Genomic DNA, 13,242 nt, shown 5'->3' with positions numbered 1-13,242 from the left:
TTTTTCAAGTTGGTTTGTGGCTGCTGTTGCCCTTTCAACTTAATTTGTTTAGGGCATGTATTTCTTCATCTACAGAATTATAATGAAATCAATAGGGCAAATGGATGATAAAGTCCAAAATAAACAGTCCACTAAGTTAGCTTGGTACTGGGTAGGTTTATGAAATCGGGGGGATTCTCTATTTTTTTTTTCCTTGACAGGGCAAGCAACTAGTGAAGAGACAGAAGTGTCCAGGTCATGTGGGTTCAAATTTATTTCTTTTACAATTGATGTACTGTAGGGCTCCTAAATATTTATGATGTACTGGGGAGTTTTATCTGCTTAGTGAGATCACCTTCCGTATTCTCACGCTGGTGAGAACAGCACAGGAGATGGGCATGATAGACAGAAACACAGATGTAGGTCCCAGCTTGATTCTGGAATGGCAGGTTAATTGTGGTAGATTTCTATTTTCCTTAATGGATAAAGCACCATATTTAGGAAAGAGCCCTGTTGTGACTCAGTGTAGCACCTCTAGAGCTTATAGAGGGGAAGGGGATATTATTGAGCTGTTTAGTTGTCAGAGGGGATAGTTTCCTTTCCATGTATGAAGAACCTGCTATATCCCAGTAGGTGCCAGGAGGAAGTAGATTTGCTTTCTTTTCAGGAATATACCACATTTGAGATTAGTGAAACAAGAACTTTCATATTTATCAGTATTGATTGTCTTTTATTTATCTTTAATTATAGGTCTGTCAGTTTGATTCTAGGCAACCAGTTTAGGGTATGCTTGCTTTCTGCAACCATTAAAGTCACAAAAATAAATAGATTCACTAGTTAAATTTCTACACCAATTTACAAAAATCTCTTGGAATATGAAGATGCCCCCTAAAAATGGTGTAGTTGCAGAAATAGTGCATTTGTGAAACTGCCTGGTTTTGCTTACCAACTGTAAATTACACATCTGTGTTATAAATACATAAATAATTTGGAAATAAGGTCTGATGATGTGTAATAATTTCTGGCTCCATGTTGGCAGTTGATAGTCAACAGACAAATGGCAGGAAGGAAACTGATTTAAAAATAACATGAGGTTATGTTGGCAGACCTCAGATTCTACCATCACATCTTCTTGTCATTTTAAATGAGAAATTGCTTATTGTTAGGTGGGTCCGAATTTGTGTTACTCTTTCCCAATTTGTTTTATTGTTTCTTATACAGAGAATTATTTAATGGGATGTGTCAGGTCACATACAAGCTGGGGCATTTTAATTTATTCACAGCCTCAAACTAAATATATGAGGAGAAATTTTTATTCACAGCCTCAAACTAAATATATGAGGAGAAAATAAAAAGTTCTACATACAATGAAAATAATTTCATTCATTACTTAGTCTGGCATATTGTGTATTTGTGTACTGTACATACTAAAGTCTCAGACTTACAGAAACAGCCTTTCTGCAGTCATGTTTGACACTGAAAATATTCCTACATGTATGTAGTGGGACAAACTTCCAGTACTTTGCAGTAGAGAAGGCTACAAAGGAGCCACTGGAAAGAAAAACTGAAACCCTTGAGAACTGAGCTGGCTGGATTTCCATTCAATTTTGGAACCAATGCTAAATGGATTAATTTCTCTTGAACCTTTTTATAAGACCTTGCTCCTAAATTGCAGTGATTATTGTTAAACTAAATAGAGCTGCAGCACACTCCTGAGAATATTGCAAGTCTCTTCCTGACCTCCCTGAGGTCAAAACTGAGATTTTATTTTAAATCTTTGAAGCCTGGTTTAAAAATCAAACTCTGCAGTGGAATTGTGTAAGAGGGTTGGCCTTTTCACCAGGTAGCTTAGTAGTAACTTCACAGTAATCTTTTACAGAGACTGAAATATTTCAGGTAAAAGTCCTAAACTTGCAAGTACACCATGGCATTTCTGTTCCTATTGTAATAGAAAAAGAGTGAGATCTTGGCTGTGGTAACTCTTGGTTGTTGTGTGATCTTATTGCCAAGTATTTTTTATATAAATTGGAAATGTAGTCTTTTTTTTATTATTCCCACAAAGAAATCCCCGTGATCGGTTTTCCTTGAAGTCCCATAAATCCCTGCATTGCACCTTATCAGCTCCATTATCACAGCTATTTAGTTATTTAGTTCCTTTTTTAACCTAGTAAGAAAGTAATTCACTGCACCGTTTATCCTCCAGTTTAAGCTTTGTGCAATTGTTCAAACCTTCCTAATTTTACATTAGGCTGATACTTAAGGGAAAAGCTTTCCCAGATGTTAAAACAAAGTCTGTGTGTGAAAATGCAAAGAATGATATTATCTCTAACTCTGTTGGAAATGTGGTGGGATTTGTAAGGCACTTGTGCTCGTGCAATAATGTTGTGACTGCATTTTAAATTGAAGACAGAAAACACAATACTCTCAATGACTTAGAAAAATAATAATATTTACAGCTTTGTACTAGAGAACCATATCCCTGAATATGAACTAGAAGGAGAATTAAGTTCTATTTTCAAAACTTTATGTTTGGATTGCTGTAGCAATATTATGTTCCATCTTTGCTCACTTACCTCTCTACCTTCTTTGCCCCCTTCTTATGTTTTAACTAAAGCTAGCTGCAACTTTTTCTCTTGCTCTCATTGAGGGAAAAGACAGCAAGAGAAAGTTTTCCCTCTCATTTTATCTCTCATTGAGCCTGCAGGAAGTTCACCTGATAGCAATCCATCATTTTTATGTTAACACAGAGGAGCAGCTTGGTTGTGTGTAATGACAGTGGGCAAAAATTGCTGCTGATTCACGTAGGCACGTGGTAATTCAGTATATTACCTTTAATTTGCCCTGGTTGCCCAGGAGTGGTTTTCTTGTGTTGTGCTATTTTTTTTTCCTTTATTTTCCTTTAATTTCCATTCTTTGACTTAAAAATAAGAAGCATCTCACTTTTAAACTACTTTGCCAAAAAAATAGTAATTAAATGGATGGCCCCAGGTATCCTTTTAATTGCTTCTGTTTTGTCTATTTGGATTTCTTCCTAATAACTGTGTAATGTTTTAATGCTTATTTTATAATTGAAAAACCTTTGTAAATTGTGTACACAAGTCTTTGGATTGTATTGTAGCAGGCTTGGCATAATGGGGTCCTGCCTATGAATGGAGTGTCTCGGTGCTATAGTAATCAAAATAATAATACTAGATTTTGGTAGCTAAAGCATGTGCAGAAGGTGACAATTTATTTCTAAAATTAAAACTGTGCATTAATATGAAGGTTTTGAAGTAAAGTTTGGGCCAAAGGAGTAGCTGCATTTTGTTCTGTTGGTTTTCACTCTGTCCTTCCACACACCAATTTTAAGACAGCTTGCTTAAAGATCCGTAGAGCAAAATTTCTTTGAATGGAGGATTTGTTGTTTGTTTTCAATGGCTAAAATGGGTGAGCTGTCCTGCTTCTTTGTAAAGGTGGCACCTGCCTCCCCCAGTGATCCAGTATTTCTGGAGTGCTTTTTCCATCTCTCCACCAGATTCAGCTTAACAATATAAGTGAGCAAGTTTGGGGTGGACCCACCCAGTGGACTATTAGAAAAGAAAATGTATTTACCCTGAGGTCAGGAGTGGGGTGGGTTTGTCAGAAAAACCAAGGTGCAACAGAACTTCAGGTGAGAATGATACGCTTCCTGCCTGGCAGCCAAAACTTCTAACGTGTTTTGAGCTTACGTCTTTGGAGAAGAAAATAGGGGGGAAAAAAGGGTGGGAAAATAAAAGGGACCTTCTAACAGTCAGCTGTTCCCTAAAGCTGCCTAGTAAGTCCGTAACTAAGACGCACTTCCATGTTCAGCCATTAACTGTTTCTTACTAGAAAACAAAGCAACAGCAAGACAAAATTGATGTTGCTATCAGTTTGTAATGGTGAAGTTTTATTTTGGAGATCATTAGATTCTCTGCTACCTTGAAATTCCCAAGTGGTGTTAGTATGTTGTTTGCTTTCTGATTTGAGCTATGTCCCTTGGAAAAGGTCATGTCTGCAGTGTTTTTAGAATTTATGTTTATTTTCCCCAAGTGTGCAACTTCAAAACAGCTTAGCTACTAGCATCAGACTCTTCATGTTTAGGGCGAAATAACCTCAAAAATAGCACCTGGGGATATGGAGTAGTTGGTGTATGAGTTCATGGGTTTGTTACTTGCAATTTTACCTGAAATATATTGTAGGTTTTCATTAAGTGTTATTTCATTCATCATACCAGGGAATCGCCCTTCTTCTCATCACGCTGACAGGTAGCAGTCTGTGGCACTTCTAAACTACTCTGCTAAATTAGTTAACTTTTAAAAGGAATATATGCTGCTTTGGTATATCAGGGTACTAACCTAGTGTAGCATCAACTATTTTGATTTATCACTGCAGCGATCTGCTATTGTGTCTTCTGTATCTCAAAGAAGAGAAATTAAACTATTTGCTAGTCTGAATTTTCACTAAAGGGAGTACTTACATTAATCATTTGGTCGACTCCTAGAAAGACCAGGTAGTTTCTAAATGAACTAGCATCTTTACATAAACAATGGACTCTTAGTGAGTCATTCTCCTGGAAAGTACCATCACGGTGTTCCCAGGGATTTTCATACATTAGCTATATGTGGTGAACACCAAAAAGTCCTGCCTTCCCTTGTGGCATAGGCATATTTTGAGTGATTTGCCCAGCATGCCAGGGCGGAGGAGGAAGCTGAGTTTGTGTGTGCAAAATATCAGGGTGGTATCATGTATTGCAGACCTGTGGTAGAGGATACATCTGACAGGCTTAACACAAAAAAGCCACAGGCTGGGTGTTCTTGCAGACTGTCTGTCTTCTCAGCTTTTCCTATTTGTGAAAGTGTGTGTGTGTGTGTGTGTGTTCTCCATGAACACTGAATCTCTGAGACAGAGTTCTGTGTTTACAGTTGCTCAGTACTGCAAGGCATCTGCAGCTAATTTGCCTAGGCATGGTTCTGCTCCCCAGCCCCTGCTCCAGGCATTTCTAATTTACCTGATGGATTTTTAAGTTGGGAAAGAATATGGCGCCTGCCAGCAAAGAGAAGCAGAGCATGATCAGGTTTTTCCAAAGCAGCACAATGCTGGTTAGGACTTGGCCCATGCAGGACTTTGAGCTTGGTCTCACTTGTGCTGACTCTTTCTCTCTGCCTTGGGTTTACCAGGAGGTAATGCCTTGCATTTTCCTGCTTCTAGACTCGGAAAATTAGGTATTCCTTAAACAATACCTTGGCTCTGGGAGGTTTCCCAAGGAATGTTTCTGTCATCAGTCTGGGGGATAAGCTAGCATCATTGGGAACAATCAGGATCAGTTGTTACAGTGAGTGCAGTCCTTCTTCACTGAATATATCACTGTTTTTCCAAGAGAGATCTCAGTTGCACTGCAGTGTAACACATGCTGCTTGATAGGATAATAATGGGTTGGGATCTTTTCAGTTTTCTTTCAGAGTCGCTTTTCACTCTGAATTGCTGGTCTTTTATTCATTTCTTTCTTTGGAAGTGAAGAGGTTGTGGGCTGCTGAGTTAATACAGAAAGTTGTTGCTCACATACTCTCATCTTGCAGTGGAAACAATTTCTATTTAATTGGTTAAAATTGTCTTCCTGGTGGTCATATGTTGGACAGCTTTAAAGTGTTGTATTAGTAGATCTAGACGCTTAATTTGAGCAGTGGTGACAGATATCAGGCAAGGTGACAGCTCTGCCAGTTGAGCCCTTTGTCCATGCATCAGTGAATTTCTTTTTGAAGCAGATAATTGCAAGGATTTTAAACAAATAATGTAATCTTTAGCCTTTGACAGTTTCCATATCTCCACCAAAAGTTAATGCCACTGTTCTTACACTGTGGTCAAGTATTGTCACTTTTCTATTATGCACTAGGTCTTCATGAGCTGTTTGATATTACTAATCCTAAATTAAATCTAAGCAGTATCATACTTGAAGCTGACTTGCATCATCCTCTTTCAGTCTTTCTTTTATAAGAAATCAATGTTAATGTGTAAAAGTTGGACATGCACAGCTATTTTATGCTGTTAATTGAATTATGAAAAGCTTAAAAGGAAAGCTTAGCACATCATTGTTAAAGCCTACTGATGTCTTACAAAGATGTTGCACTCTTAATATGGCAGTATATTACTTGTGTGCAGTGATAGCTCTAATTGGAAACCTAATAGGATACAAGAGATTTCTCAGACTATTACTAATGATAATATATTTTTTGAAGTCTGTGGGAGTTTTTTATTGACAGTCCCTTGGGCTGATGCTGGAAATGCAAAATGTTGAAATATATCTCATTGGCTCAGAGGGCTGTACTCAGTGCTAATCGCACATCACATTTCTTGCGTGCTGAAGTGCTCTCCGTTGGCAGTTCTGGTGATATAAATTCCCACAGTAAATCGGTGCTAACGAAGTTCAAGTACCTGTTCCCGTTCAGTAGCTCCACCTTTAGGGGAGGGAGGGAGGGGAGGATGATTGCCGGCGCAACTTGCAGTAATGACAGTGTGTCAGTAGGTTGCTTAATAGGTACATAAAGAAGTGATTCCTTGGAGCGGTGGCTAAGGGTGCCCCAGAGAGTCCTTTTCAGTAAGTTTGCACAGTTGGTGTCTTGCCAGAGCTTCCCTCGAAATACGACACTTCTCCAGTCTAACGCACAAGCGGTAGCTGGAGAGTACTGAGTGCCCAAATATATGGACCCGCAAAGGACAGGGACAAGTCATTAAGGTGGAGTGGGATGCCAGGAGTGTTCAGGATGGAATGGCTTTTACTTTAATTTAATACTGATCTTGAGCTGTGTGGGGCTTTGTGTTCTGGAGAGAAAAGTCTTTCCCTTGTGGCTGGTGCATCATTTGCAGAGATCCGTCTGCTGCTTTCTTACATGCTTTCCTTTCCCTAGAAGCATGTTTTTAGTCATAATTTCACCATTGTTAAATTATCTAGCACCAACATATTGTGAAATTTTATTGTTAGGTTAATCTGGAAAAAAATGTTAGGTTTGATAACAGAATTAATTCCCTTTCTCTCTCCTAATTCCCCTGCTGTCAAGAAGATGTTCACCAGTACTGGGAAGAGCAGGGGAAAAAAATGTCTCTGATCACTGTTGACAATTTATGTTCTTGCAGTTGTATTTCTGTTTGTAACATTGTTATTAACACTTAGTGATTACTCTGGTTTCCTGCATGTTAATCAAATGCACATTGTCATGTGTATATTGAATTTATTGTATTGTCTTCCCTCTCAAGTAATACTGCTCTGTGATTATTATAATATGTAAAGAGCTTGGTTTTTACCTTCTGTCTTAGTGGAGCCTTGTTAAAAGAAGGAGGAAAGAACAGCAAAGCTAGTTTTCAATGTATTAGGAACATTAAGATCCATCCCCTTCAGAACAAGGGGAGAAGAGATTTTTGACACCATGGTACATCCATGATGGAAAAAGCTGTGTCAGCACTTCCCGTTATGCAAATGTTTTTCCAGCTCTGGCATCTTACGAACAAAATACTACCATAGCAGTACAGAAGGGAAGAGCCAGCAAAGGAGTCCTGCACCATTAATGGCTTTATAGGTTGAGCTGTACTTAGAAAATACTCAGTGACATGTGGCACACTACTGAGTACAAGTGTCTAAGGATACCAGTAAAACTAGTTTTACCAAGCAGACATTTGATCTCTGCAACACCTTTAGTTTGTACTACTTGTAGTGAGCTGCTGGCAGGTTGGGCAGAATCTCCAATAAGCTGAGCTAATTTGAGAAATTGCTGTTTTAATTTGGCACAGTGATTTTAATTCCCCCTAAAAAACGCAGTTCCACAATGCAAGCAATATCAACCAGGTAAGATCATGTGCAGTAAAATGATAAAAGTGTAGAAAATTTTGACATTTAAGAGCATCATCATTAATTTGGCTTCCTTCAATTATACTATGTGCCTTTGTTTAACAATAATGCAGGATATATTTTAATTTTAAAGAACACATAAGATTAGTAACATGAACATAAATCCTTAATTTGTTTATTATGGTCTTTAATGTGGTACAGTTTTATTAAGACTGAAATGGAAGAGCCATTTCTGAATACAGTAGGAAATTGTTCTTTGAAACCTAGCTCTTGTATTGAATTGATAGTGTAGTATGTTTAGGAGTAGTTCTGGGTAATGCTGTTCATGTAACTATCAAGAAAGAGCAAGTGGAAACCATACCCCAGCTCTAGTTTCTCAGCTTTGCTAAACAGTCTGGAGCACTGATAAGTTCGGGTAAGATCTCTGAGTGTTTGAAAGCATTCAGTCTTCTTTTAATCCCCGTCTCTATGTCAGGTGGTGTATGAAGAGTAACACTGAAATATTTCCTCCATATCACACTTGAAGAATGTAAGAAGTCGTATTTATTTGAGCTGTGGTAGTATTTCTAAATTATTTTGTTTTTTATCTCTTAGTGCTGGCCCCAAAGGTGATAACATCTATGAATGGAGATCAACCATTCTAGGACCTCCAGGTTCAGTCTATGAGGGAGGTGTTTTCTTCCTTGACATCACATTTACCCCAGAATATCCCTTCAAGCCTCCAAAGGTAAGAGACCTGTAGCTAACATCATAAGTCATGAGTGCTAAACATGAATAGCATGCAGTGTTAATGGAGCACAGCCCATTTGAAATTCACTCTTCTTAAGAACAAACTTAAGCTAATTTTAGACATTACAGGAGTTTCTATTAGCTAATGTTGACAGCTTTTTCAGTCCTCTTGATAATTATCCTAGAGCTTGCCTTCTTTTGTCCTCCTTCTGTTTATAAGAAGTCCTAAGCATTTAGTGCAAGCATTGGGACAGGGCTGAGAAACTGAAAAGTAAATAAACTTGAGAAGAGAATAAATGCTACAAACACTTATTTCTCAAACAATTTAGGTACTGTAAGCATAAGTTACATGTGTTTTAGCCACCAAAGTAGTATTTCATTTTCCAGTTTTGTTGGACACTTGTGTTGTTCACCTATTTGTACAGTAACAACCTTCTATAGGTGTGTTATATTTGTGAAGCTCTTACATTCCAGTGTTGTGTTCCAGTGCTCTAAGGCAAATACCAGTGCAAGTGAACATTATCCGGTGGTTCCAATATGTGGCCACAGGAGGAGTGTTGGGTTACAAGAGGTGCTTGCGCATACCCTTGGTGTTTGTCTTGTATCTGAAAGCATTTATGTGCATGTTTAACTTTCTACTTAAATGTTGTTTGATTGATGAAATAAATGCCAATGACTACACCATCTTTTATACTTTGGTCTAGTCTGCAGCAGAAAGGACTTCTTCAGGCCATCTCAACAGAGAAATGCTAATTGCTTGCACAAGACAAATTAATACAAGCTTGCCAAATTAAGGAAACTGTTTGCCTGTTCTTGCTCACATAACTTCAGGGTTTCTGGTAGAAGGTCCTTAAATTCTCCCTCTAAGATAGGGCTCCAGTTCTTAAACAGTATGGTCTGCCTTGGGACATCTCTAGTGGTTTTCTGCTGACATCTGTCCTTCTCTTTTTGGACATTCTCTGGCATTCTCAGATGGTTCTCATGTCAGAATTTAATTCATTTTTGAGTAGTTTTTTTGTTTGGTTGGTTTTGGTTTTGGGGTTTTTTTTGTTTAATTTGCTGAATAATTTGTTGTCCAGCTAACTGTATGCAGTTTATTATGTTGCGAGCCCAGTAAGCATTTAAAGAGAGATCTTTTGCTTTTCCGTGTGTGCTTTGTTACACCTTTGCTTTCTATGCTAGCAGAAGCATTTATCAGCCCAGACTTGTTCAGACTCATCATAGAATCCTGGAATGTTTTGGGTTGGAAGTGGCCTTAAAGATGATCTAGTTCCAACCTCCTTGCTGTGGGAAGATATACCCTCCACTAGACCATCTTGCTGAAAGCTCTATCCAACATGGCCGTGAATATTTCCAGGGATGGAGCATCCACAACTTTCCTGAGCAACCTGTTTTAGTGCCTCACCATTCTCACAATAAGGGATTTCCTCCTAATATCTCGTCTAAATTAACCCTTTTTCATTTTAACGCCATGACTCCTTGTCCATGGCCTTGTAGAGAGTCCCTCTCCAGCTCTCCTGTGGTCCACTTTAGGTATTGGAAGGCTGCTCTAAAGTCTCTCTGGAACCTTCTCTTCTCCAGGCTGAAAAAGCCCAACTCTCTCAACCTCTCTTCATAGGAGAGGTGCTTCAGCCTTTTGATTGTCTTGATGGCCCTCTTCTGGACTCACTCCAGCAGCATGGACTCACTCCATGTCCTTCTCATGCTGGGGGCCCTAGGGCTGGATGCCACGCTTCAGGTGGGGTCTCACAAGTGCTCGTGATTGCCAGACACAGGTACAAGGACCTTGCACATGGGCTCATTGAACTTTATGAGTTCACAGGCCCACCTCTCCCTGTTCCTCCTAGGCTGCCTGACCTTGCTTCCACTTTCAGTACAGTTCCTTTGTGTGTTTGAGTTTGTCCAGGAGTTCCTTGTTCATCCATGCAGGCTCCTTCCCCTTCTCTGACAGATGGATCCATCAGTGCCAGGTTTCCCAAAGCAAGTCCCATGGTCTAAGTAGCCAAACCCCTGACTGTGGCACCAATCCCATAACCATGTGTTGGTTTGCCAGATTTGACTAGCCCTTTTGAACCCTTTCCCTTTGACCAGGAGGATTGATGAAAAAACCATCTATGCTCCAGAGTCCTTTCTTGTCACTCCCAGGACTGCCTTATTGGGCTTTAGTGTCTTTTCTGATAGCATGGGTGTTTCCACTCTCACAGCAGCTAAGTGGTTCTGTGGGGACACTTCAGTCTTTGGGGGAAAGTCTCTTCCTGCAGATCCTTGCCGTGGAAAGCTTCCATTTTTCTGCATTATTGGCCCCCCTCCCTCCCCTGTGTGCTGATGGGAGTTTGTGGCTGTGTGGCCATAGGATGTGTGTCCAGTGCAGTTTGGAACCAGCTAACTTCTCCTCAGCAGCCCTGATGCCACACATGCTTCTCACTGCCTCCTACAGCTCAGCCAGCTGCTGCAGGAGGTTTTCCACCTGGGCAGCACCTTTTGCAGGCAGGCCTGCTGGCTGTCCTGCCCAGGAGAAAGGTCTCGACACTGCCTGCAGCCTGAGATCCACTCTGCAGCCTCTCCCTTCAGCAGCTCCATCTGGGTAGAAGTATCTGCCACGGGCAGGGTAGGTGGTGCCAATGCCCCAGCCAGAGTTGCAGCCCTTGCTCTCAGATGTGTTCCTGCCATGCTGCTTCGAGGGTCGAGCAGGATGCCTTGCAGGACCATACTGTAACTGCCAGAGCTACAGAGACAGCCCTGTATGCCAAGCTCCCCCACACAGAGCCAAATAAACAGTCATGTCATTCAGCTCAGCCCTGCTTTCTGCTCAGTGCTTCTGACTGAGATCGCTTTGTCTTGGCATCTAAACCCTCACCCAGATGAAAGGAAGGGTGGGATTAAAACAGATAGACACCACTGACTGAGGCCTTAAAAGATGAGTTTAATGGTGATTCACTGTATTGGATCAGTTTCATTTAAATGGAGTTTATCTAGCAAAGTCCAAGTCAGTTTACAAACCACATGTAGGCATGGAAGTAAAATACATGTAACTTCAGTCTTGTTGAGATGATATATAGGAGAAAGCATGGTGGTGCTATAATAGAACACACTTCCTCTACTTGGACACTTCAGGTTGAAATGAAGAACCATCCTTTGAGAACCAAAGCTGCTCCTGTATTAAAATCCACACTAGTGTTAATCAGTGGTAATGTGGAAAATATGATTATCATATTACTCCTGCTTTATTCCTGATATTTTGTTGATTTTAGACTATCCAACTACTTGCAGTAGCGAGTAAATACTGTCTGTGGATCATGTTTAAGTGGTAGGCTAATGTAATTACAGTAGCCTTCCTGTAAGTGCCTTTTAGGGCAAGAAATAAAGAAACAGCTAGTTGAAACAAAATCCAGTGTATATCACTTTGATGCTAAGCACTCACAGAACAGTAGAGTCATTTTAAAATAGAGTAGAATGTCATTTTAAAAGCCTTGATCTCTGGAAAGATGATGCTTTGTAAGGAAAAAGCACTTGCAACCCTTGGATCTTCCTTTGTAAGCCCTGTAAGACCAGTGGAAGAAAATCTCTCTGAGTCTTTGGTAACTCCTGTGAGGACAGTTCCTGCCGTGGTGGGCTGCCCAATGGTGAAGTGCCTATAACTGAACACAGTTCATAATCTGAAACTAAAATGCCATTAAAGGATTTACCTTCTTAAATAAAATTAGGTGAAAATGGTCATCCTGGCAAGCTTCCAAGCTCTCAGGCATATGTGTGAGAGAAGGTGTTGAGGCATAAACCCTGCAAATGCTGTGTGGTTGATGAGCATCTTAGAGATATGTGATGAAGGATATACAGGTGTAGCTTTGAGGACTGGGTCAAACTCTAGCTGAGGGCTTGATTCAGTATGTTGGAGCAAATGTTTTTGGAGAGGATGTTCCTGTAGGAGAGTCAAAAGACTGTGCTAGAAGTGATGTTTAGATTCCTGTGAGGATATTAAGAGGGGCTGCTTGAGGTTGGAGAAATGAAAGATCTTAAAATTTGACTTGGAAATGCATTGCACGGTACAAGAAACTTCAGGGGGAGAAATCTGATACAGGGACAGATACTGTCTTTGATGTCCTAAATATGTATAATGGAGTTCTTATGCTTTTAATTGAGCATTCTATACAACACCTTGAAAATATTAGTGTTAATCTGTTGTCTGCTTTTTATGTTTTCTCATTTTGTGTTGTATTCTGGTTTTGCCTGTGTTTCAGGTAGCAAATGAGTCAGGCACGTGCTGGGTGTGCCTGGATTTAGGAGAATCCAGTAAACAAGTATAATTAGACTTTAAGAGGTTCTGTATTAGTACTATTACAATGGACATTTTCCCAAGAGTTACATTATAGTTGGGTTTGATTTCATTTACTGAGGTGAAAACAGTAGCTTGTGTTGACCTGGGGTGTGTGCTTTGATCATTTGTATTAATAACCTCTAACCACTTCCTTCCACCCACTCCTATTCTGCTGCTTGTGTAAATTAACCTCTGCTATCACTTCAGGGTAAGGTTGAGATTAGCTTCTTTCATGTCTTTTCAAAAGCTGTGCTTAACTCCATGTAGTTACTGCATTAATGTAATCTCAGGTGGGACATTTCCAAAGGATTGTTCAGTTACACTATATTTTTCTGCTATTCCACATGCTGTTCTCTTCACTACCTTCCAGATAACTCAGTTTCTT

General features: G+C 39.8%; 1 protein-coding gene across 4 annotated transcripts in view; it reads left to right on the top strand.

The window, feature by feature from the left end:
- Positions 1 to 13,242, top strand: part of LOC120501019 (ubiquitin-conjugating enzyme E2 E1) — a 45,658-nt gene that overhangs the window by 28,876 nt on the left and 3,540 nt on the right. For all 4 annotated transcript variants that reach the window (XM_039706651.1, XM_039706668.1, XM_039706660.1 and 1 more), the window contains one exon: positions 8,411 to 8,543. In XM_039706651.1, the coding sequence (XP_039562585.1) occupies positions 8,411 to 8,543 (133 nt within the window). The remainder of the gene's footprint in view (positions 1 to 8,410; positions 8,544 to 13,242) is intronic.

Source organism: Passer montanus, unplaced genomic scaffold (genome assembly GCF_014805655.1).
Source record: "Passer montanus isolate IOZ18808 unplaced genomic scaffold, ASM1480565v1 scaffold10, whole genome shotgun sequence".
Classification (NCBI taxonomy): Eukaryota; Metazoa; Chordata; class Aves; order Passeriformes; family Passeridae; genus Passer; species Passer montanus.
The sequence above is the reverse complement of the archived record's forward strand: the minus strand, read 5'-3'. Positions and strand labels throughout refer to the sequence as shown.